Source organism: Opisthorchis viverrini (genome assembly GCF_000715545.1).
Source record: "Opisthorchis viverrini unplaced genomic scaffold opera_v5_322, whole genome shotgun sequence".
Classification (NCBI taxonomy): domain Eukaryota; kingdom Metazoa; phylum Platyhelminthes; class Trematoda; order Opisthorchiida; family Opisthorchiidae; genus Opisthorchis; species Opisthorchis viverrini.
The window spans coordinates 298,428-320,959 of record NW_008751975.1 but is presented as its reverse complement, the minus strand read 5'-3'; the positions used below and the strand labels follow the sequence as shown (position 1 = coordinate 320,959).

The 22,532-nt window shown below is 44.2% G+C and overlaps 2 protein-coding genes across 2 annotated transcripts in view; one reads left to right on the top strand and one right to left on the bottom strand.

Moving 5' to 3' along the window:
* The window catches only part of T265_15000 (hypothetical protein), a gene marked incomplete at both ends in the record, with an annotated part of 55,457 nt that overhangs the window by 28,029 nt on the left and 4,896 nt on the right, over window positions 1–22,532 (bottom strand). The window contains 6 exons of the mRNA XM_009176151.1: window positions 3,298–3,522; window positions 10,856–11,077; window positions 15,614–16,032; window positions 17,447–17,700; window positions 18,256–18,453; window positions 19,671–20,031. Of these exons, the coding sequence (XP_009174415.1) occupies window positions 3,298–3,522; window positions 10,856–11,077; window positions 15,614–16,032; window positions 17,447–17,700; window positions 18,256–18,453; window positions 19,671–20,031 (1,679 nt within the window). The remainder of the gene's footprint in view (window positions 1–3,297; window positions 3,523–10,855; window positions 11,078–15,613; window positions 16,033–17,446; window positions 17,701–18,255; window positions 18,454–19,670; window positions 20,032–22,532) is intronic.
* On the top strand, window positions 19,254–19,538 carry T265_09930 (hypothetical protein; the record flags this gene model as incomplete). The annotated part of the gene is made up of 1 exon (XM_009176152.1): window positions 19,254–19,538. The coding sequence occupies one exon, from the start codon at window positions 19,254–19,256 to the stop codon at window positions 19,536–19,538; it is 285 nt and encodes a 94-aa protein (XP_009174416.1).

The following is a 22,532-nucleotide window of genomic DNA, read 5'->3' as shown; positions in this document are numbered from 1 at the left end:
GCTCACCTTTTGGCGTGAAACCTGCACCAGCTATATTCCAGCAAATAGTGGATAGCACACTCAACGACTCTCCCGGTGTTGCTGCATACTTAGATGACATAATCATCGCTGGTGCCAATCAAGACGAACTACTACATCGATTACATTGTGTGCTGAAAAGTGTGAATTTTTCCTCATCTCCATTAAATACCTGAGATTTATCTTTGACGAAAATGGTCGTCGTCCGGACCCAGAAAACATTTCTGCCATACTTCAAATGACAGCACCAACGGATCTAACAAATCTACGTTCGTTCCTTGGCTTGGTCAGCCACTACAACACTTTTCTACCAAGCATGCATCGTGTCCGCCACCCACTAAATCACCTTCTACAAAAAAAGATGTTCCATGGAACTGGTCACACGATTGCCAATCTGCATTTGATAACGTGAAGTCACAACGTAACTCTAAATTGCTTCTCATGCATTACAATCCAGCTCTGGACATTACTGTGGTTTCAGACGCATCCAATTATGGTATTGGAGCAGTTATCTCTCACGTTTTCCCTGATAGAAGTGAAAAAGCAATAGCAAGCAATCCCTGACAGTTACCGAACGCAATTATAGACAAATTGAAAAAGAAGGTTTAGCCATAATTTTCGCCATCAAGAAGTTCCATAAAATGCTATATGGTCGTCATTTCACGCTCATCACCGACCATAAACCACTTCTTGGTATTTTCGGATCAAAGAAAGGTATCCCTGTGCACACAGCAAGTCGCATGCAACGCTGGGCAACAATGCTCTTGGGCTATGATTTCTCCATCAAATACCGATCAAATGATGCGATCGGCCAGGCTGACGCATTATCAAGGCTTACGGATTCTCAGCGTCCACAACTCGAAGATACAGTTATCGCACCGATAGTTATGTTTACTGGCCAGGCATGGATAAGCAGTTAGAAGAACTTGTACGCAAGTGCTCAAAATGTTAACTATCTGCAAAATCCCCTCGGAAATTAGAATTACGTTCATGGCCTGTCCCAAAAACTCTATAGTCACGAATTCATGTTGATTTTGCGGGACCAATCAACGGCCAACAATCTCATCCTAGTAGATGCTTATAGCAAATGGCCAGAAGTGTTTAGCATGAACCATATTACTGCTGAGGCTACCATTCCAAAACTACAACATTTGTTTAGCCACTTCGGAGTTCCAAATATCATTGTTTCTGACAACGGCAGTGCATTCATTTCCATTAAATTTTCCGATTTTTGTCAAGAAAATGGCATACATGTGCGATCACCACCGTTTCATCCACAATCAAATGGCCAAGTGGAAAGATTTGTGGACACTTTCAAACGCGCACTTCAAAAACTCAAAGGGGAGGGGACCACACCGGAAATCATCGAGACATTTCCGCTGAGTTATAGGGCGACATCAAGTGTTAACGCTCCACATGGCAAGCCCCCGGCGGATGTACTTATGAACCGGAGGATCCGCTTACCCGTTGATGTCATCCGTCCAACACCACATTCGCCAACCGGTAGAAACATAAATATGGAATTTCAGTTCAACCGACATCACGGTGCTGTAACTAACATATTTATACCCGGCCAGTCTGTGCTAGCGAAAGACTATCGTGGTGGCGCCGAAAAGTGGACACAAGGCATAATTGTGCGCCGTGCCGGAATAGTTGTCTATGAGGTAAATGTTGGCTCCCCTATCTGGGTCCGTCATGCCAATCGGCTGCGCGCTTCCTATCTTCCAAGGGCAGCTACACTCGACCCTGTTCTTCCACTGGAGATCCTTCTCGACACACTTGAGTTAGCTCAAAAGCCAAAATCTCTAGAGCCGATGAATGAACCACCAATTTCCAAACGTGGCGCACCTAGAAGATGGACCGATCGAATACGAAGGCCCGTCATACCAATGCAACTCAACCCTCGGCAGCAGTCCTACAATCGAGCACTTCACAGGGGAAGTGTTAGGATGACTACCTCCAAACGAACAAATCCATTTAACTAACGATTTGTCTTGTATACTAAAACCTTGTTTCTACATTTCAGCCTCTCACTGACATACTATTGGACTGTTAGCTCTTTTTGTATTCTGGTTCAGTTGAATCCCATACCACGGATCGATCCATTCCGGTGATCTAACGTGTCTGACTGATACATCATCAAAGAGGATATAACAAACGTGAAACCTGCCAATCATTAGCTCCTATATAACACCACGACTACTGACGCACAAAGCCTATGGGAAATTAGGGCAGACCACGACAATATTTCTCTCCAAAAAACGATAGGTTAAACACCAGAAGAATGATGTAGAAAGAAGGATACGGAACCTGAATATCCCTGAATGTAGGCTCTAGCAGGCGAAGTCCAAGAGTAACATGCATTTTAATCTCAAACACACCTTTCATAATCAGAAGACACTCCCGGTTGACGACTAACAAGCAATTTTGATTCAACAGCTTAGTGTTGTAGTATCCTATGTGCTTCAGACCAATTAAGGGTTCTGTAAACATAAGGATTGCAGACAATATGAAATCTTAGACAGGGGAATGACAGGAATGACAGCTGGACGGAATCCCGCGCCGAAATCGCCTTATGCCCACAAGTGGGCGTCGAGGCGGCCAATAAGCCTAACTCGCACGTGATTAGCCAGAAACTCGGGCCCCTGGTCGATGCAGCTCTGATAGGTCTAAAGTGCGAACTCAATAGCCAATCATGTTCCAGCATCTGGGAATGCCTGCTGCCAGTGGCGTCCGAAATTCGGGGACGTTGCCCTTACGAACACTAAATACGAAGAGCTGTTGTCACTTGTGTGTACGGTTGGTGGTTCTGCTGGAGGATCAGATCGGACGGGAAGTCTGATTCGGGGACTGATGACCCCTTGGTGACATTGTGTAAAATCGTGTGGATTGGCACGCATCAAGATTGCACTCGCTTGCGTATTTGTGTGTAGTGTTTTACCGAACCTTTTGTTGGTATTCTGGCGCAATGTTATGCACCATGAAATAAGTATATCACTGTCAGTGAACTGAATGATCGGAAGGTCTGAGGTTCAAAGCTAACGTTGACTGACCGTCTAAGTTTGGATAACTTGATAGTATTCCAGCCTTCCCACCGGGTGGTCTGGCGCACTGTAAGAGTGTTATACTGAACGCTAAACTGATGGTCAATGAAGAGATGAAGCTACAGTAAAGTGATCAACATGAATGAATTTGAATGATACAATCAGACCAAATAGAAACCAGTGAGCATACAACTGAACGCTGGATTAAGAAACACAAAAACAAGATATAACGAACCTGCGTGATTAGGAAGGAGTGCAGCGTGGACATGGCACGCTCCTGAGAGCTTGTCAAACAGACGGAAATTACGACCACCGAACCGGGAGGAAAATGATGGAAATGAAGACGATCAGTGGATCCAGCTTGTCGATTAGAACAGCGTTCAATTCGGAACATTTTGCTATCTCCAGGTTCCACATTCTGTAGCATCGGGAACTGAATATGTTGCAGTCCATTGATAAACTGCTCTAGCGAGAACGAAGGAGATAAAGGGCAGACGTCACCGAATTAAGATAGATCAGGGGATGAACTCACGTTCTGCTAAACGCAGGACATTCCCTGACAGTTTTGAGTGTTCAGACTAACTCATCCGAAAATGGTCCAGCTTGTCTAACACAGCTGTAAACGGCTGTTGTGCAGAGGCAGATAAGGAAAACTAATTACTTAAAGGAACTCTTCTGATGAAATCGGAAGCTTGAGGATACAATGGGATTTCTCGTGACACATGCCTCAGTGTTGAATCCCCTGAATCACCATTGTACAGAACAGATAAATCTTCCTTCCTCCTAGTGGTCGCAGGAGACCGAGTACCGGACATCACAACAAAAAATAACACTCGAGGTTAATGTACCCTGAAAGGGCATCCAATTCGGAACGTCATGCACACTTCCACTTCCGGCATTTTGGCTACTTCACAGAACACTTTAAGATATATAAAGACATCATACAAAATCTGCCGGGATTTGTCATCGTGGGTAAAGCAGAGTTCAGGATCTGAAACGACGATTAAACGCGAAATTTAACAGATCAAACCGGTTTCGACTGGTGACTGAAGAGTCCAGAGTTATTACTTAGGTATTTCAAGAGAATTAGAAAGAGCCGATCCATTCCAAAGGGGTTGCAAGGCCCATGAAAAATACCGTCGATAATCTGCAACGGAAACAGTCGGCAAACTTGATTTTGTGAGAATCCTAGACAAATGAACACCGTTTGCCCATAACTTTGATATTCCTTGGGCCAGGTCCGAAAACCACATGAATGAATAGACTTAAATCTGAACTAGCATACTTTCTCAAAATTGGCCCTTTGTGGTCCGCGTAAAAGACCTCTATCATTCTCAGGAATGAGCTGCCCTTTTCATAACCCAAAATGATGCCCACCTTAACCCTGAAAACAAAATGCACCAGTCAGGCAAACAAACCGATAGGTACAGTTGCCATGTCATGGTGTACGGCAGTACTGAAGAGTCCAGAGTTATTACTTAGGTATTTCAAGAGAATTAGAAAGAGCCGATCCATTCCAAAGGGGTTGCAAGGCCCATGAAAAATACCGTCGATAATCTGCAACGGAAACAGTCGGCAAACTTGATTTTGTGAGAATCCTAGACAAATGAACACCGTTTGCCCATAACTTTGATATTCCTTGGGCCAGGTCCGAAAACCACATGAATGAATAGACTTAAATCTGAACTAGCATACTTTCTCAAAATTGGCCCTTTGTGGTCCGCGTAAAAGACCTCTATCATTCTCAGGAATGAGCTGCCCTTTTCATAACCCAAAATGATGCCCACCTTAACCCTGAAAACAAAATGCACCAGTCAGGCAAACAAACCGATAGGTACAGTTGCCATGTCATGGTTGTACGGCAGTGAAGCATCGGTGTTGACCACTGATGTCATGCTGTCGATGATGATGATGATGATGACAGTTGCCATGAAAGGAACTCGTTAACTCGACTGTCGGAAACTGGTAGAATATGAGGTGGAGTAAGATAGATTGGGGGTTCGGATGAAGAAGTAAGGAGCCAACAGATAGCCATGTGCAATAACTTATTTGGAAAATGGAGGTGAGTGGAAAGCTGATGAATTATGATTCCGTCAGGTGAACCAGATGTAACAAGATTTTTTGAGGAAGAATGTTTTTTTTCCAGAACAAACGCGTCGGGTCCTTGGGCAAAAAATCAACAATATGCTTCCCGGTAACGAGGTCGAATCGGACATAGTGAACATTCTGGAAGGATTTATCCGAGTTCATGCTATTTTGCGACACCTCGTTTGGCGTCTTTCGTCATTTCCGTGAAAGTGCAGGAAGATTTGAGCAAATATCAAATTACATGCATATAAACAAACCACATGGAGCCATAAAATATGGAGGGTGCATACACAAAAGTTACTGTTATTTATTGAGGTAGTGATGTGGGTAAAAAAAACTTCAGTCAGGCTATCCAACCGGAAATATCATGGGTGATAAAGGGATTTCTGAGAGATAAGACGTAGCGAAAGGGCAAGACGCAGTCCTTTGATCCCATCTCCTGAATGCGTAAATCTGGTTCTAGATGTTATGCAGCAACCCCTGCTGTCCACCGAAGAACCCTGGATATTTTCCCCCGGACGACGCTCCAAAAGGCACCCAGTTTCCACCGGATTTGAAGGCCAGTTGTTTTCCTATTAATGTCCAGGCTGTTTATAAGCATCCATAAACGGCTCTTTTGGTAAATTCACCGATGTGCACACTAATGGTCGTCCTTCCGCTCTGGCTTTCCCGTTCTGCCCATACATTAGAATTAGTGGACGCTATGTGAAGCAGCCAGAATTGATAGGCTTTCATCATGGGAGACGGAATTGGTTGTTTTGCATGCACATATTAGATTGAATGTGTGAAAAGTGAATAGCAAAGCACACTTAAGACGGCGATGGATCTCCACTGAAATGTCACTGCTTTTAAACAACGGTTGGATATAGACTGTTCTTTCGATCTCCAAAATGAATAAGGATGAATACTTCTTCAAAAACCATGAGGATCTCCACTCCTATATAAACTATCTCTAAGGTGACCCGAATCGGAGAACATATTGGATCAGCGTGCGCAACAGTCTTCATAAGCGTCCGTCCGTAACTAGTTGGAAGGCTTTGGAAATGGGAATATTCAGCCAAGTTTATGATGAATCGTTCTGGTGATTGACTCATCTGGTTTCTGACACTCGCGAGTGTGTTATTTATAATGCAGCGTATTCAATTTAACGAGCAGGTTTCTTGAATATTCGGAACTTTGGTATGTATGATACATGTGACGCCTAGTTAAATGTAACTCAGCTGTCAGGTCGATGGTCTCATTTAAAGAAAAAGACAAAAAGAGCGATTGAATGTCAGCTGAGACTTTATCCATGATGCGAAAAATACATCTGACAGCTCTCAACCGGTAACTTGGTGGTATTACGTTGCGGTGCCTGTGTTGTAAGTAGAACAAGCCGCGGTGGTTCCAGCATTCAGCAACTTTGGTAAGCCGTACAACCATGTAGGTTCGGTTCTTTTAGGCTCGAGGGCTTTGTATAGCCGGTGGTGAAAAGAGGTTGAGATAAGACAATTAAAAGATAGGTCAGTAAATCCTTTTGATGTCACATCTTTCACGAACGTCCCATTGTTCAAGACGTTCAGTTACGAAAAACTGTTCCAGACCCTAATGGACTTTTTCCACGCTGAAATTTGAACATGCATTTCGGGCATCGTGGACGCAGTAGCAATAAACCCAGCATTGGGGGCAGCGCCAGCTGATAGTTTTATGAGTAAACCTGAGACCAACAAGCTAAAGCAGTCAACAGATGGCGTATACTAACAGCGCAGACAAAGACGATTCAGCTGCTGTTTCGGATAACCAGTTCCATGCAGAACCTATCTACTGGGCTTCATCTGCTGATGAAATTCAAGGGTGCGACAGAAACAAGACATTTAAATTGGTAGTTGTTTGGCCAGGCGACAGAACGGATCAGTAGAAGCTCGAACTGGAAACCCCTCAGCGGTTAACTCACGAAACTACTGGCCGGATGGTCTACGGTTCGAACTGACCTTAGCTTCTCGAATGCCTCGATGGCTTTGGCAACCTTGATGAATTTCAGCCCTTCTGCTTTCTTTGGGTGGCCCAGAAATTATGCACCGAAACTGTGCCACAGGTGAACATACCCCAACACTCCAAGCCCGCAAATCAATCGCCCTACGTACAAGGGTACAACTGGTCGACAATTTCAACGTGCCCTTACCACAAGCTGACGGGCAAATTCACCCTAGTCACGTAATGTACCAACCATACTTGATCTGTGGTACTTATTCTTCTGTTATATTTCAATGTACTTGCTAAAAGTCTTCCGAACAGATTTCACATGATGCGTTTGATCTCTGGAAACGTATCATCGAAATATCTTCCTTTGGTTAGATACCCTAAAAGATCCCACCAACCTTCATGTTGATACAACCAAGTTTGTAGGTAGTCGAACATTCTGCACAAACTAGTTTGATGAATGAACCAATCGTCCGCATCAGTATGGAAGGGCAGTTGTAAAACCGCTGGTACTAATCGTGGAAGGTTGTAGGAACTGATCTACACATTAATGACGCAGATGTTCGGATCACTAACGCTCTCCGTTACACCGTTTTAAAAAGACATCAAATTATGAAATATAAAAACAAATCCAGCGTAATTAAACAATACCTCCCTGAAAGGCCGCGATGGATACGGTAACCATGGATGACCGCCGGAAAGAGGGACACACGGTTGTGGCTCGAAAACTGAGCGTTCTTCGATCAATTCAGCCACTTGTATTTATCTAGTTCTGATCAGCCACACGAAGAAAAGTGAGGGCAGCTATTGAAACGTGGTAATTAACCAACTCGGCAGACTGTGTGAACTGTTCCATAGCTGTGGAACCAACAGTCCGAAACACTTATCATCTGCTGATAGTATAGTTGACAGTTATGCGGAATAAAAGTACCTCTACCTTGTATAGACGCGAGAATATCGTAAATGAGATTCAGTTGGGTTTCAGGTGGGTATCCCGTCAAAACCAAGCGGTATGCAACTGAGCGTTCTTCGATCAATTCAGCCACTTGTATTTATCTAGTTCTGATCAGCCACACGAAGAAAAGTGAGGGCAGCTATTGAAACGTGGTAATTAACCAACTCGGAAGACTGTGTGAACTGTTCCATAGCTGTGGAACCAACAGTCCGAAACACTTATCATCTGCTGATAGTATAGTTGACAGTTATGCGGAATAAAAGTACCTCTACCTTGTATAGACGCGAGAATATCGTAAATGAGATTCAGTTGGGTTTCAGGTGGGTATCCCGTCAAAACCAAAGCGGTATGCAGATAAGTGCATAAGTCGTACCCCTTCTTTACTTCGTTTGATTAATTACTGTGAATACCCCAGTTAACCGCCGATTGAGGTGTAAGGCTTAAGCACTGTACTTTAACGATGCACTTTAACGTTGCAGTTTTATCTAGCAGTATGATGTGTAAAACGTGCATTTCGTACACACCATCTAGGATTCCGCTGAGTATCTTGAAATACACTTTTAAGCCCTCGCTAAAGATCCGAAGACCCAAGATACTGTTTTTACAGCTTCAACTTATCAAACCAGTAATATTATGTTCACTTATCGTATATTAGCGTGAACCCGGGTTTTTCGGTTTCGTGTCTATCTTCATTGTAAGAAAACAATGTTCTGTAGTCCAAAGAGTAACAAAAACATATTTCGGGATACAAAAAGTGTAGCCATCTAGTGGCAGAGAACTTTGAGACTACAGTTGATATGATTCGAGTTGAACTAAATTCGTCTGATGTTCAACGGGGATAGTTCCTCAAACTCAAAGGGATACCATCTTAAAATTTTACCTACTAACATAATCCATGAAACTATTTCAAGATCACAGTACTCTAACGAAAGCAGTTGCTCGCAGTGGTAATCTTATTGCGCTGTAAACATGACCGTGGTGGTGAATTCGGCCTTAGAATCAAAAATGCAAAACTCAAACTAAACACTCGAAAAAGTGAATTTTGAACATGCATTCAGGCCGAAAATGCGTCTAGGACCCGTACATTTGCGCAGCAAGGTTGGGTAAGAACAGGCTTGAAGTCAAACAGAAAAAATGGTTTACTAGTATGTAACTGACATGTGAGGAAATGCCGAGAAGATCCTGAAAAATAAACTTTCATTCGGTTTAATATAGACAAGGTAAGAACTGCAGTGTACTACATGCACCACAATTCTAGAAAAGTGGCAGCATGACCTTCCCGTAATGCTGGGGTAATGGTGACTTGCGACTTCATGATTTGGCAAGGCAGCAATCGAAGTAATTTCCGTACCCGCGGCTGTTCAGAGCAAAGACCGTAGAGGATATTTTGAGCTCAACCTTCATCTGGAAACTTAATCCAACCCAGGGAACAGATCTGTGTCCACTTGCCAGCCGCCCAGAAAAACGCGAGTTGGAAATAAATGGGTGTCCATCCACTCAACACGAGGTTAGCCACTCGCCGAATTAATAGATAAACAATCCGTTTTGTGTTATCCTCCCAAGTTAAACCTTGATCGCCTTCAAATCTGATTGTGATTCTGCTGTTTAACCTTCCCAGTTGACCTAGGGAACGACTTGCGAACGCAATGAGGTAAGTAGGCCCACCACTCACGCCCGATTTCACCATTATCATCCTTACAAACAGCAACATCAGTGTCAGCAGCAGTGCTTCTCGCTGATGGCAATATGTTAGTACACACCAACTGCTGTAAGACGACCAGTTTATAACTTTCTATAGACAAGGTATATACAAATGCGCCAAACAGTCGTCTCGGCCTAGCGAATGACTATCGTGACGGTCGACTATCATCTTAGGTGGAGATTCACCACCGAAACCACGCAATACACAGCCGCCTGATGTGTACAGATAATGTTGCGAATAAGTAGGGATATACCTTGTTTAGGCGTAAATTAGCCATATTGTTGATCAGGCGTCCATGCTGACCAACAAACATCGGCTTAAATCAAGATACCTCGATTGCAGATGTGCAACATTAACCTTTGTTCGCATTGCGCAAGTGCACCACCCTTTTGAAGAACACAACAGATGAGATCATCACATTAACCTGACAGCACCTCAATGTAGCAAGAAACCAGACAACAGAACAGATACTTATTCACATACCCTGGGCCTTACACACAATCGTTTATATACCGTCTGAATTCGGAACCCTCATGCAGTTTATAATCACCAACGTGTTGTGCGTGTTTCCTGGCCGAACCGAATCCGCGAACGGGAAAGTGGGCTAGATGTTTCTTTGTAAATTTCCGGTTTCTGCAGGTCGACCACTCTCGCTCATGGCTGTTTCGGTCGGTCCTAGTATCCCTTCAGTGCAAGTTCACAGGTGGCTATTAGTCAACTGGCGGCCTACAGTCAATGCATGTCCCCAAAGTTGGTCTCTTCCGAGCACTTGTCTCCTGTTTTCGCTGTGCGCCGTCCTGAACCAGTGGTGTGACTGCAGTTACTCGCGGTTTTACTTTTAGGTTTGATTGCACCACATTGTTCCCCACATTAGTCTACCTGCTCTCTACAATGTACATAGCAGATAGGCAGGGGAAAGGAGCTAAATTCGAGTGTTTGGTTTTCCACCGTGATGCAGCTGAGATAGCAATCGCCACCGTGAGGTAACCTGTAATTTGGAGGTAAGCATAGAACCGCTGGAAATCGATTGATGATCAAAGGCCCTGAATTCATGCACAAAAAATAAATCAATTTTAAAGAATAACTCACGTCAGGGTCTTGTTTAAATTCGCTTTCTGCACGACCGGGGCCGGTGTATACGGTCTGCACTTCAAGCAACAGGCGATTGACTTGACCACTCACTTCCAAAGGTTTGAAATCGACCCGACCTTGATTAACGATGTCGTAATTAAATGCCGTATGTGCTACAAGTAGTACAGATTCGCGGGTTGATGGACAAATCCGGGTCACAGCAATCACATTAGCTGAGCACTTCATAAACGAAAGGAGAGAGGGGAAACTGATAAGTAGACTAGTAGAAGGAAAAGTGCAACCACAACCTTAACGCCCTGTCCATGGGAGTGAATGAAGAAATGAGGTCAGGTATGAACACATCAAATCTGAAAAACCATCAAGCGAACAGTTTACTAACGAGTAAATGTTGCACTGACATCAGTGGAAGACTGAATACGAAGCGCCAAAGAACAGGAAGTCACCGAACAGAAACTAATTCTAAAAACACAGCATGCTGTTCACGTTAGACTTCCACGGGATTTTCAGTATCTAAGATGGACTCACCCAAATAGGAAGTTTTCCTTGATCGGCTTAGAATATTGGGGTACGACTCGTAGATTAACACTAATGCTTATGTCTACTATTTTCACATGCTGTTTGCAAGTTTACAGGCATAACCGGATTTTACAGCTGATGTCATCATTCTGATTCCCTTGTATACACCAAGTGTTGAACGCGGCTGCGAGCTGTCAGTGTATCTGGCACGTGAACTACATGGACGTAAATGACGGACACGTGCGCATACACTACGGATATGGACAGAGCTTTGGTTCCAAACGTAAAATCGTACCTAATCACAGGTCACGTGCCACTTGGCACACAGACGCCTGGTAGATTCTTCTACTGTTTACCACTAAATCCAATCAAGGTGCCGTGTAACCGGTGTGAACACATAACAACGGTTTACGTTTCGTAAACCGAATGGCCGAGGAAGCTGAGCCTAGTCTGCTAAAGTAATCGGAACTGCGCTGCCGATGCAGATATGATGAAACAAATCTATGGAAGGAATACTGTTTGAGAAGCGGGATTTTACTCCTTTGGGATTTCTTGCTAGAGAAACTAAACCTCTTACAGCTAGATATCATGCGCATTCCGGTCCCTAACGTGTTGATTCACTCCCAAGTGGGAATGTCGTTGAAGACGATTTATAGCCGTCGCTCCACTATGCCACGACAGCTGCAGATTCTGGACAATATTTGATCTGTCCCATATGATAGTTTGTCACTGAAATTTGGAAATGTCATGGTAGCTGTTGAAGATACTAGATATATGTTACGCATCTGATAACAGTAGGGCTCTTATCCCGAACAAAGACTAATTACGGACAGCGTCCTAACTGGTCTTAGTTCGAGGTAGTCTTCCACGACAAAGACAACTTTAGTCAATTGTGGCCCCATAAAACGGTCATTTCCTTATAAATATTACACCTTTATTGTTATTACCTTTGTAAATGACAGGACAACTCCGCTAGAAAGCTACCAATCTACAGGCACCATATGAAATTGTACCGAAGAACGTTGGAGTCAAACGTTGTGTCTGATTCCATTGTAAATGGTTTCTGAGGTCAGAAATTGTTGCGTGCATGTTTCCACTAGAGGATATGGTATCGCGACAACATACTGGACCGCAGCAGCCTGCCAAATGTCCAACCCATGTAAAGAACAACCCAACTGCTTCCACAGGCAGGGTGACGCGCTTGGGATCTTTAAAGTCTAAAGAAGTCGCTCCAGAACATAAAGCACATGAGCCCACTTATTTCGTCATCAGCATCCATCAATAGGGACCGCGAAAATGTCACTTTTGGCGTCTACAAGTAGGTTTTATGTTGGGGAACTGAGGTACTAACTTGGAATCGTAGAGTGGGCAAAAATACGTTACCTTGGGTTCGGCCAGGCAACACTGAAGCTATGCTAAGGCGGACCACGTAATGGAAGTCCTTCCAAGGAATTGTTCACAATTCCATAGATGTCGGTCCAACGAAGTTGAGCCCCAAAGGTTGGGTGCCCTATCTGTCAATTACTAATTATACTGACAAGTGTATGAAGGCTCTTCACTAAAAACAATGGATCTCCGCCGGAAAAGGGCAAAACAATGAAGCACGAATCGACGACAAAGGTGAAAGATAACTCGCTTTAGTTGGTTCACGACAGAGAGTATCAGCGAACGATAACCCAACGGCACCTGTCCAAAGTTCGAATCCTGTGAAACGAGTCTGTACATTTTCTCTGTCAAATGGAATGGAGCCAACTTACGTAGTTGTCACCCACTCTAATCTTGGCACCGCAAATGCTCCTGTCTAGGTTTGGACAACCTCGCAGTATCTCAGTCCTGGCATTTCTTCCGGGTGCCCTGGCAGCAAGAACCGATTATTTATGGAAGCCAGTTAAAGGGAGCAACTAGAACCGGCCTCTTCTGGAAGGCGACCTAGGGGCTAGGGTTCATATTCAAAACTTTGGCTGGGCGGGAATGCAAAAGCATGTCTTCACAAATTCACTCAACTCGGATGGATATGATGTGTGAAAGAATCGGAATCCACAGTTCTTGATACCCCTCGATATCTCTCGAACAAAGTGACTACTGCAAATCCAATCGTGGCATGCTCGGAAAGTCTGGTATGTTCTTGTAATAGACGTAAAAGAAAATAAATGAATGATTCATCTTTGATATGAAAATACAACATGAAGAAGGCAAATGCTTGTATCAAAAGGAAACCTAATAATAGAAACACTCGCTACGACAGCCCTTCTTTGAGGAACTCAAAGGAGGCATCAAGGATGAAATACTGCCAGGTTGTCCGAACTTTGACAATAACAGTGAAGTGGGCTCGAACCACGGACCACCGGACCAGTAGCTTTGCGCTTTAACGGCGCGAAGCTCCTAAGAAAACCCCTTCCCATCCTAACCCAGCCAACTACTGAAAGACAACGTCCGCTCTCTAAAGGCAGTCTTTAAGAGAGACTGGTTGTACAATTTATCCCCTTGAGAGACGACCCAAAAAATCTTGGAGAATTCCTTGGAAAAGACCGGTCTCCCCTCTCATCCTAAGGATGGACCTAAGGTCGGCCCATGGAGGTGGCCTCTTCAGGGAAGGACAAGTGCACAGCTGACATTTTCAGGTATCTTTCCAGATCGAAAACAGCACAGTTAATCGAACTCTCCTAGAGAGGCCATCTGAAGGGATTGCCCAAGAGTAGTCAGGTTCTAGGAGCGCTACCTTATGGAAAAGGTTCCAGCAATGAAAGTTCCAAGTGGTCAAACTAAACTGGCCTACGCTGAAAGATAGTCTCCCGAAGTGAGTATGCGTCATACGGAATAAGATAACATCACGGGGCCCAAAAAATTCATGGAACAATCCTACCTGCGCGGTGTTGACCAGAAACCCAACTGGTTTTAAAATAAAAAGAGGAGCAGGGTAGGAAGTTCGAGAGGAGAATTTCGCACTTGCTAGTTCCCTAAAGGATAACTTCGAATCTCACGGAAGCGAAGTAAAATGAACTTAGTCAGAGGTGGTCTGCGTGGGATAGGTTGTTTGGTCCAGACGACTAGTTCCAATAAATGTGGTGCAAACTTCCCATGGTGGTACAGTAGGTTCCATTCTTGGCATCTAGGGCATTCGCTCCGCTAGAAGTGAGACATTTGCCCAACCCCACCCTGCTCCCAAGGAATCCCTCTGAAAATTAATACTTTTGAAATGTCGCTAAAAAATACAAAAACTTCGAGTGGACCATTAACTATAACGTAGTTTTTTTCCAGATTCAACGCTTGCCATTCAGCAGCCTCATGGATAACTTACAAAGAGGAAGTTCGAAATCCTCTACCGATACGATCAGCTTGTACACAACCTCTGCCCTCGATCAAACCGTCTTCAAGAATTTGAAAAACGCAAGATGAGCTAAGCAATTCACTGATGGGGGAACAAGTTAAAGTGGAAGATGTGAAGTGATCCAGCTTGAAAGCAATCGGGTATGAATGTAATGTTGATGGATTATTAAGCAGGAAGTAAGCGTAACGACAGTCCTGCAATCCACCACAAACGACCTCCAGCTCTCATTCGGTAGCCGAAGCCAAAAAAGGGTAAGACGAAACTCCCAACTGGCTACATCCACCCAGTGACATTCAAACCGGAGTTTTGAGAGGCCAACTCAGTTTTCCGAACAACACAGCATTCGACCAAAATCAAGTGGGAGGACGTCTAAATGGTGAGGAATTTCTTATTCACAATCCCAGGGTACGTGGTGTACAGTTACACTACCAATTCGATAAAAAATGCACAGCTACCTGAACTTTACCAGAGGGTACAAGCAGTGCGCATTTCTCGATTTTTCAATAAGGGTCTTGGAACCGCAAATTTTGGCGCGGGTGTGAACCGGTAATACAATAAATTCTGTAACGCAGACAAGTTTCATAATGTCCCATTTTCTGGGCTTTGACCAATAAGCTTTCACTCACTACCTACTCCACCTTGTTGACATTTGCCTGTACGCGAACTGACGTCACTCAGAACCGCGCATAAAGGATCGCGCAGACAGATGCTGCCCCCCTACCAATAACAGTTTCGAAATTAATTTTTTAGAATACAGCAGTTCGAAGTTTGCACGCAGGTACGCAGGTATGCATGCAGATATGCATGCCCTCATTAGGTTGGTCAATTGACGGACTGCTAGTTCAATGGCAGGCAAAAACATACAATACGTGTGGACATGCAAGGTAAATTGTCAGCTTATCGGAACTAACCTGGTCCACAAACGTCTCAGTGAAACCTTGATAGGACAGCCAAGCGTGCAACTCATTTAGTGCCGACTTTACAGCCACAAGACCAGTGCTCTCGTTGACACCCTCAGGCCATTTAGCATACAGTCTTTTCTCCTTCACAACGTCAATATTATGGGGTACGAGTTCATCATAGCCTCTCGTGCTGCCGATGGCACAACATGCAATAGAACATAGGGCAGCGATTGGAAGGAAGTCGTAAACACAGTGTTTCTCTGCTACGCTGGGATTATCGTGGGTTTGATCGTACAGCAAGGCATGCGCGACTGAAGGATAGAGTTGATGATTGGAAGTTTGGCTGAAGAAAGCACCTGCCGGACGAGTGACGCCGTAACGGAAAACGTGACTTCCCAGTGCCTGTGCGTTGTGAGGTTGTAGAGATTCTGAGGGCAATTGGGTGAAGAACGTAGTAAACAAAAGATGGAACTTGGATTAAGGGTTAAACTGATCCCAAGGTGACACCAAGTGAGAAGGTACCGGCGGATCGAACGACCAAGAATAACCAACCCGGAAAATAAACGTAAATCAGATGGCACCATCGATCGCGAACTACTATCTACTCGTGTATAATAGGAAATTGTAAATCACCTTCTTATTAGCATGATTAATGTAGATATTAATTCTAGGTTCATCGTACACAAGAAGTGTGATGTCACGGGAACAGAGTGATGGCTATGTTTCGCCACTGCGTGGCCGAATTAAATCACGGAGAACTCTGGCTGCAGATATCACGTACTAGATTCACACGAGCCCTCGAGAGATCAACAAAAGCCACCACCCAAGTTCCAACCCCCAACCTGGAAAAATGTAGTGGTCAGAACTCTACTCACTAACAAACTGTGTGTGAGATTCTGTGCGTCACACGGGCACCCATCAGCACAACTCAATAGGTCAGGAGACAAGTAGACCATCACACCAGGGTAAGGTCCAGTCTCTTCAAGAAAGACTTACGCGAAAAGCCCGTACTTGTAACCTGGTTGGTACAAACAGGTCGCTAGTCAAAGGAAGAAGTTTGTAAAGAGCGACTAACACCGGCCAGTGGGTCATGGTTTTTAGTGCCCACTGCATACGACGTATACATCGTGATAAGACGAGTTGTAAGTTTTCGTGCTTCTTGGTACACTAAATTCGCGGATGAAAACCGTGCGAATTTCAGCAGAGCCTGTATACTAATGGGTGGGTTCGGTGGATTTGGAGCGCAGACACCGACTACAGCCGAGCACAAAAATAAGCCATCCTAGGAACCCGAATAAAACACCAGATTCTAAGTTTGAGTTCATCACTATCCACGCTCTTAAACGAAGATGTGCCAATACGAACCATAGCCCATTAAGTAACACATCTGAACGAACTAAATTGTGCGTTCAGGCTTCTGGAATGGGTGGTTTTTCCCCTAGAAAGTGTCAGCAATAATAAACGGATGACTTTGATAAACAGAATTTGCCTTGAACATGAAATAAGGACCTTTGCTGGTTTTTCAGCAACAACTAGACGAGGCAAAGTTGGGGTGGATGACTTTCGAAAACTAAAAGACTAGACATAGATACAAAAAAGAGAAAAGCACTTCTTAGGAGACATCTGCGGCGTCTATTTCACTGTAATATGGTCTTCGACAAAAGTGGCTTGCTGTAGTTGGGTGTAAAATTGGTTATGCTGCTAAATGTGAAATGATTCCACAGTACCCACAAGCTGAACGAAGCGAATCAACACCCAACTTGACATTGACCGGAGCAACATAGTACTGTAGTTATTGGCATATTTACTGCTGTATTCAAGTTCAAATGAAGGAAAACATACCTCGGATAAGTGAATTCAAGCCCAGTTTATTGATAAATATATTGTCCTGATATTCACTGTTTGTAAACAGTTCAGCAACAACGTACAGATCCGGTCGGACTGCACGAGCTCGATCTAGCATGTACTGAGCTACAGGCAGTGGGGTGCTGTGGCAGTTGTCCAGACGGACAGCATGAAACATCCGGGCAGTGATCTCGGTGTATTTTGCCATGCGATCCCATAAATAAGGACAATCTTCTCTTTTCTCACCGTACCTGGAAAGTGATAGTGGAAGTAAGAGGAACTGAACAGCGGTCAATGTAGCGGTTTACGAAGAAATACAGCAAGTTAAAATTTAAAATTAAAATTAAAAAAAATACTTAAGATGTTCACTACGGCCTCCCTTGTTCGGACATAACTGGCTGTAAAAACTGACCTTAATTGTTGCAACAACATTATGACGTGTGTCCCAGTATTATTAAAGCTAGTAATCGGGTTAGGACAGGCATTAGTCTGGTACGTCTATGGTTGAAACAGTCGCCCCGTGTACAGTTTTGGGTAAAGGTATGTTAATTAATTGTAAATTTTTGAACACCAAGTGAGGTAGCATTGTTGGGGAGCAGTGCTAATGATTGTGCAAACCGGTCGAAACAACCACCGAGGGTCTGGCCCCTAACAATGCATTGGTAATGTTACCTCGACTGGTGATGGAACATTTGCAGTTGGAGTGTCTAGTGTAGCGAACAATCTAACAACCAATTCTAATTTCGCTTCATAAAACAGTAGTCTTAAATGGATTCAAAATCAGATGACCCCAGAGCCATACTTACCTGAGTTTGACTGAGTCCCCCCAAACTATCAATTCGCGTCGCAAATAAACATTCGAATCGGACTCCGCGAAGTTTTGCAACGGATTAAAGTTCATCACCCAGCCGTTGAAAGCCATAACTCGTGCCGCATCCGGAGTTTCCAAGACCGCCTCCGCTTCCTTCACAGTAGTCACTCCAGGCACCGGTTGGTAGAAATAACTTGAGAGGAAAAGGGAGACATGCAGGGTGTCCATAAAGCAGAATCCAGTGAACACAATGTTGATATTGAGTATTGAAAAGAAGTTCTCCAATTTTAGGTTTGAAAAATTTAGCAAACTGATTACATCGGTCCACAGATGGCCTCTAAATCGGGCAAGCATGATATTTTCAATGAAAGTCTCATCCTGTAAGTGAAGCCAATCTAGGCCGAGAAATGGAGAAGCACTGTGCAGCTGTGTCATCCTCAGTGGGAATCATCAACAGCGCGCGTCTCACCAGTCTCCCGGGTGACCCCAACGAGCAACTTCATAACTAGTAGCCGAAGACCGAGTGCCACGAGCGGGTGATCACCAAGGTGATTAAATCGCGCTTACACAAGATATAGTGCCATTCGTGGCCGAACTACTTGATGTTCACTTCCTAGTTGTGAGAGTTCAAATCAACCTGCATATTCGTGAGATGTGTACTGCTGGTGATTCCCAACAGGGATGACACAGCTGTGCAGTGTGTTTGTCGGTTTTTCAGCATACAATGACTTCACTTATAGGACGGAAACTCCACTGGACATTGCCAAATCTTTTCACACTGCCAACGAACATGAATAGGTCGACTGTTCAGCAAATTACTGACACGTGCTTCTAAGGTCATTCAGAATTCTCCTGGTATTAGAGGCCGTCTACGGAATCTGATGGTGGAACCGGATCGTCGGTCATAGACGGCGACCATTTCAAAGTATTAGAGTCGACTCGTCCTACAACAGGAGAAAGTTGTAAAGTATCTACCAAATCAAAGCTCAAAATATGCCTGGCCATACCATCGTCCCAATTCCGTCCTCCGTCTCATTGTGTAAGCCCCTGTGCGATGTTGCAGTCGACACGAATATGTACTTTGCTTTGTCCGGTCGTCTGCGACGTTTAAGTTTCCAGGATCAAACTTCCAAGTTACCATTTAAGGCAGATGATATGTTCCGTCCTTCGTACAATAAAACTACAACGGGAGCAAGTGATGTCTTAAGCGCTGCATCAGTACCTAAGTGGTTTGAGGTTCAAGCTCTGGAAGTGAAAGGTTTTAAAGAACTGAGATGAACGGCAGTACAAAGCCCTGCAAACTTACCCGAACGGACCCATCCCACCAGCTTAAAAGTAAAATGTCCAAACAAGCACAATCTTAGGCGGTAAATAATGAAGTTGAATGCAAGCTGATTGCACTGTACGTACTGCCACATGATTGGCGTCTCTTCCGTTACAACACCCAACTTCGGGCCATAAGGGTCGTAAAACCGATAGTTGGCGTTCGCAATGACGTTAGCCACAGCGGCACGCAGATGTTCAGCTACTTCCTGTCGTTTGGCTGTATTCAGTTCCTCCAATTTGTTCCTTAGGCGATCTGCAGCAGCCGTAGCCCCAGCTTCGGTGAAGGGCATCGAATGATCCGTAACGCCAACGAACAATTTCCGCGCAAGTTTGAAATCAACTGTACCGCCGAATCGACGACCTTTACGTTTCCCAGCAATCTTCAGCACCAATGTGTCTGATTTGGATGTATACGACACCGTGTCCAGAGAAGATTTGGCCGACACTATGATAAAATATAGGATTCACAGAATGAACACAATTCACTTAACGGTAACTAGATACTCAGGAGCATAAAACCATCAACCACTGTTCAGTGAACAAAGCCAATAAACATTAATTGCTTCATCGGTATACCACAACCCACAGACTGAATATCTTAAATAAACCCGAGGGTCTTCACAGAAGGGAGGCTGTACAAAGGATGTCCAAGATGCCACGTCCAACATATTATGTCAGATAAGGTAATAATGAATGCACCCAGTTGTGTAGTGGGCCAATTATGGGCATCAGCATGTGCCACCATTTAGATGTACTTCTGCTGATAGAGCGATATTAGCCGGAAATTGCATGTAACGTGATACTCGAGGCACGTTTGTCCCTCGATATTAAATCTGAAGTGCTGTTGGTCGGACCTTCAAACCATACGACAGCATATTGTTAAAGACAAAGAGAGGGAAAGGGGCGCAGAAGACCAGACATTCTATCAAGCCGAAACCCTCAGGAGGCATCATCTCCAGAAAAATGAAGTCGATCATCACGGGCGTGAACCGTGAACGGGCGTGCGAAAGATTTACAAACGGCCAACCTCTTGTCCCGCAGTTTACCTCGCATGGTGATGATACAATCTAAGTTGAACCATACTTCTGGAATGAGTCGAGGGCTCCTGGACTTGGACTCTGCAGGCTGACGCCAACGAATCCGCAACGATCTGATGCTGCAAATTCACTTGCAGAATGGACCTGGAGCCAGATACTGCGGTAGCTTAGTCACATATTGCGCAAACCAAGTCATCGAGTGCGTAAATCGGTAAGCAAGTAAGGATGTGGTTGATCTTCGATGCAGCCTAAGGGTTTAAAATTGATAACAATATTGTCCCTGCGACAGTTTTCCAGGGAGGAGTCCGCGAAAACTTCTCTGTGCTTGTCCAGAGACGCTTCAGTATGTTATTGATAATCGGTTTCAACAGCATTTTTGTTACCATTTCCCACCCAAATTGTATGACTAAGTGTCTGAGGGTTTAGGCATCCCACAGTTCACGTGATATGCTGCCAATGACTCCTTCCCTTCTTTTCTTTTATGTTCTTCAAAATAAGGCTTTCAAGTGAGTCAGGGCTGCATCATAGTGTAGTATTCATGTTCAACAATGATGGTAAAAACCAGATAAGATAATTATTACGGAGCCATCAGAAAATGGAGTGGCCGCACAGCCACACAAAGGAAATTCTATTCAAATGTGATCACTTACTCATTCACCCACCGACATCCGCAGTTGCTCGAACAAACGGACAAAGTTATTATAGTGGAGATAAGTGCGACCCGCAATGTTTACAAGTACCAAATCTTTAGCCGAGATGACCACAATGGTCGCTGTAGTGAAAGAGATTTTGTTCAACATTTCGCCCAAAAATTGTTTTAAAAAATTGTTCAACAAACCACCTTCGATTCCCTGAACTCAACCGAGGTGTGGAATCATCTCAGATCAGAGTAATTAAGACAATACACCGTGAAATGACGAATCGATTTCACACCTAAAGTCAACTCACTCTTTCATTTTCCATTACTGGTGGTGTTTATAGAAGACCTACCGTCATTGGTTTCGTCTTCGCTGCGCAACCCACACCGTTCTCGAAAACGCTACTATTAGCTACACGAGTGATGACAAGAATGTTGGTTGAAAAGCAGGATTTTGGGGTTAGAATGCGTTGATAGCCGCTTTGACGGTAGCTGGCATCCAACCAATGCAGAAAACATGGGACTTTCTGACATCAACATCGGTGGCAAAATATTTTTCCCATCAAAGTAATATAAAATTTTTGCACATGACTAGCTAATACCCTTAAGGATACCTCTTATCGGCGAAACATCCGAAGTGTACATATCACCACTGAAACCCCACTGAAATTGAAGTTGGGACGTCCCTCAGTAGTTCGCAAAATATCGCAGCGGCGCAAAGTGCGTCATACATACATTTAAGGATTGTCGCGCGCTCTTGAGCCTGAAGCCTGGTCTACCTAAAACGAGTATATTAGGAGAAACAATGTTTGTCGACGATGCTTATTCCGCTTAACTGGGAAGGATAAATGCACACTCAGTTGGCTAGCCCACATGCCAACTGAGCTCGAAAGTTTGAGGTTTCCACAGCAACTCGGACGAAAACAAAAACAAAATGTAGCAGAATAACAAGATGGAGAAACCCAAGGGCGCTCAAGGTACCTCATTCGGACACCTCGTGTGGAATTGCTGGCCCGAGTTAGTCCAGAACTCGAAGCACTTAATAACAGAAGAATGGAAACGCGATTTCATCTTACAACGGCAGACCGTATGGAAGAAAGATTGGCGGAATTTTATGCCTAAGACAAAGCTATTGTGATTGTTGTGTTAATTGGATTGGGTCAACCTTGGCAAAGGGATTGGTTAAAAGCGTTCAGCTGTAGCACCCTTCCGGTGCCTAGCTGCCATGCCACCCGAAGGGAGCACGAGGGCTGGGATACTGCCAGGTTGCCC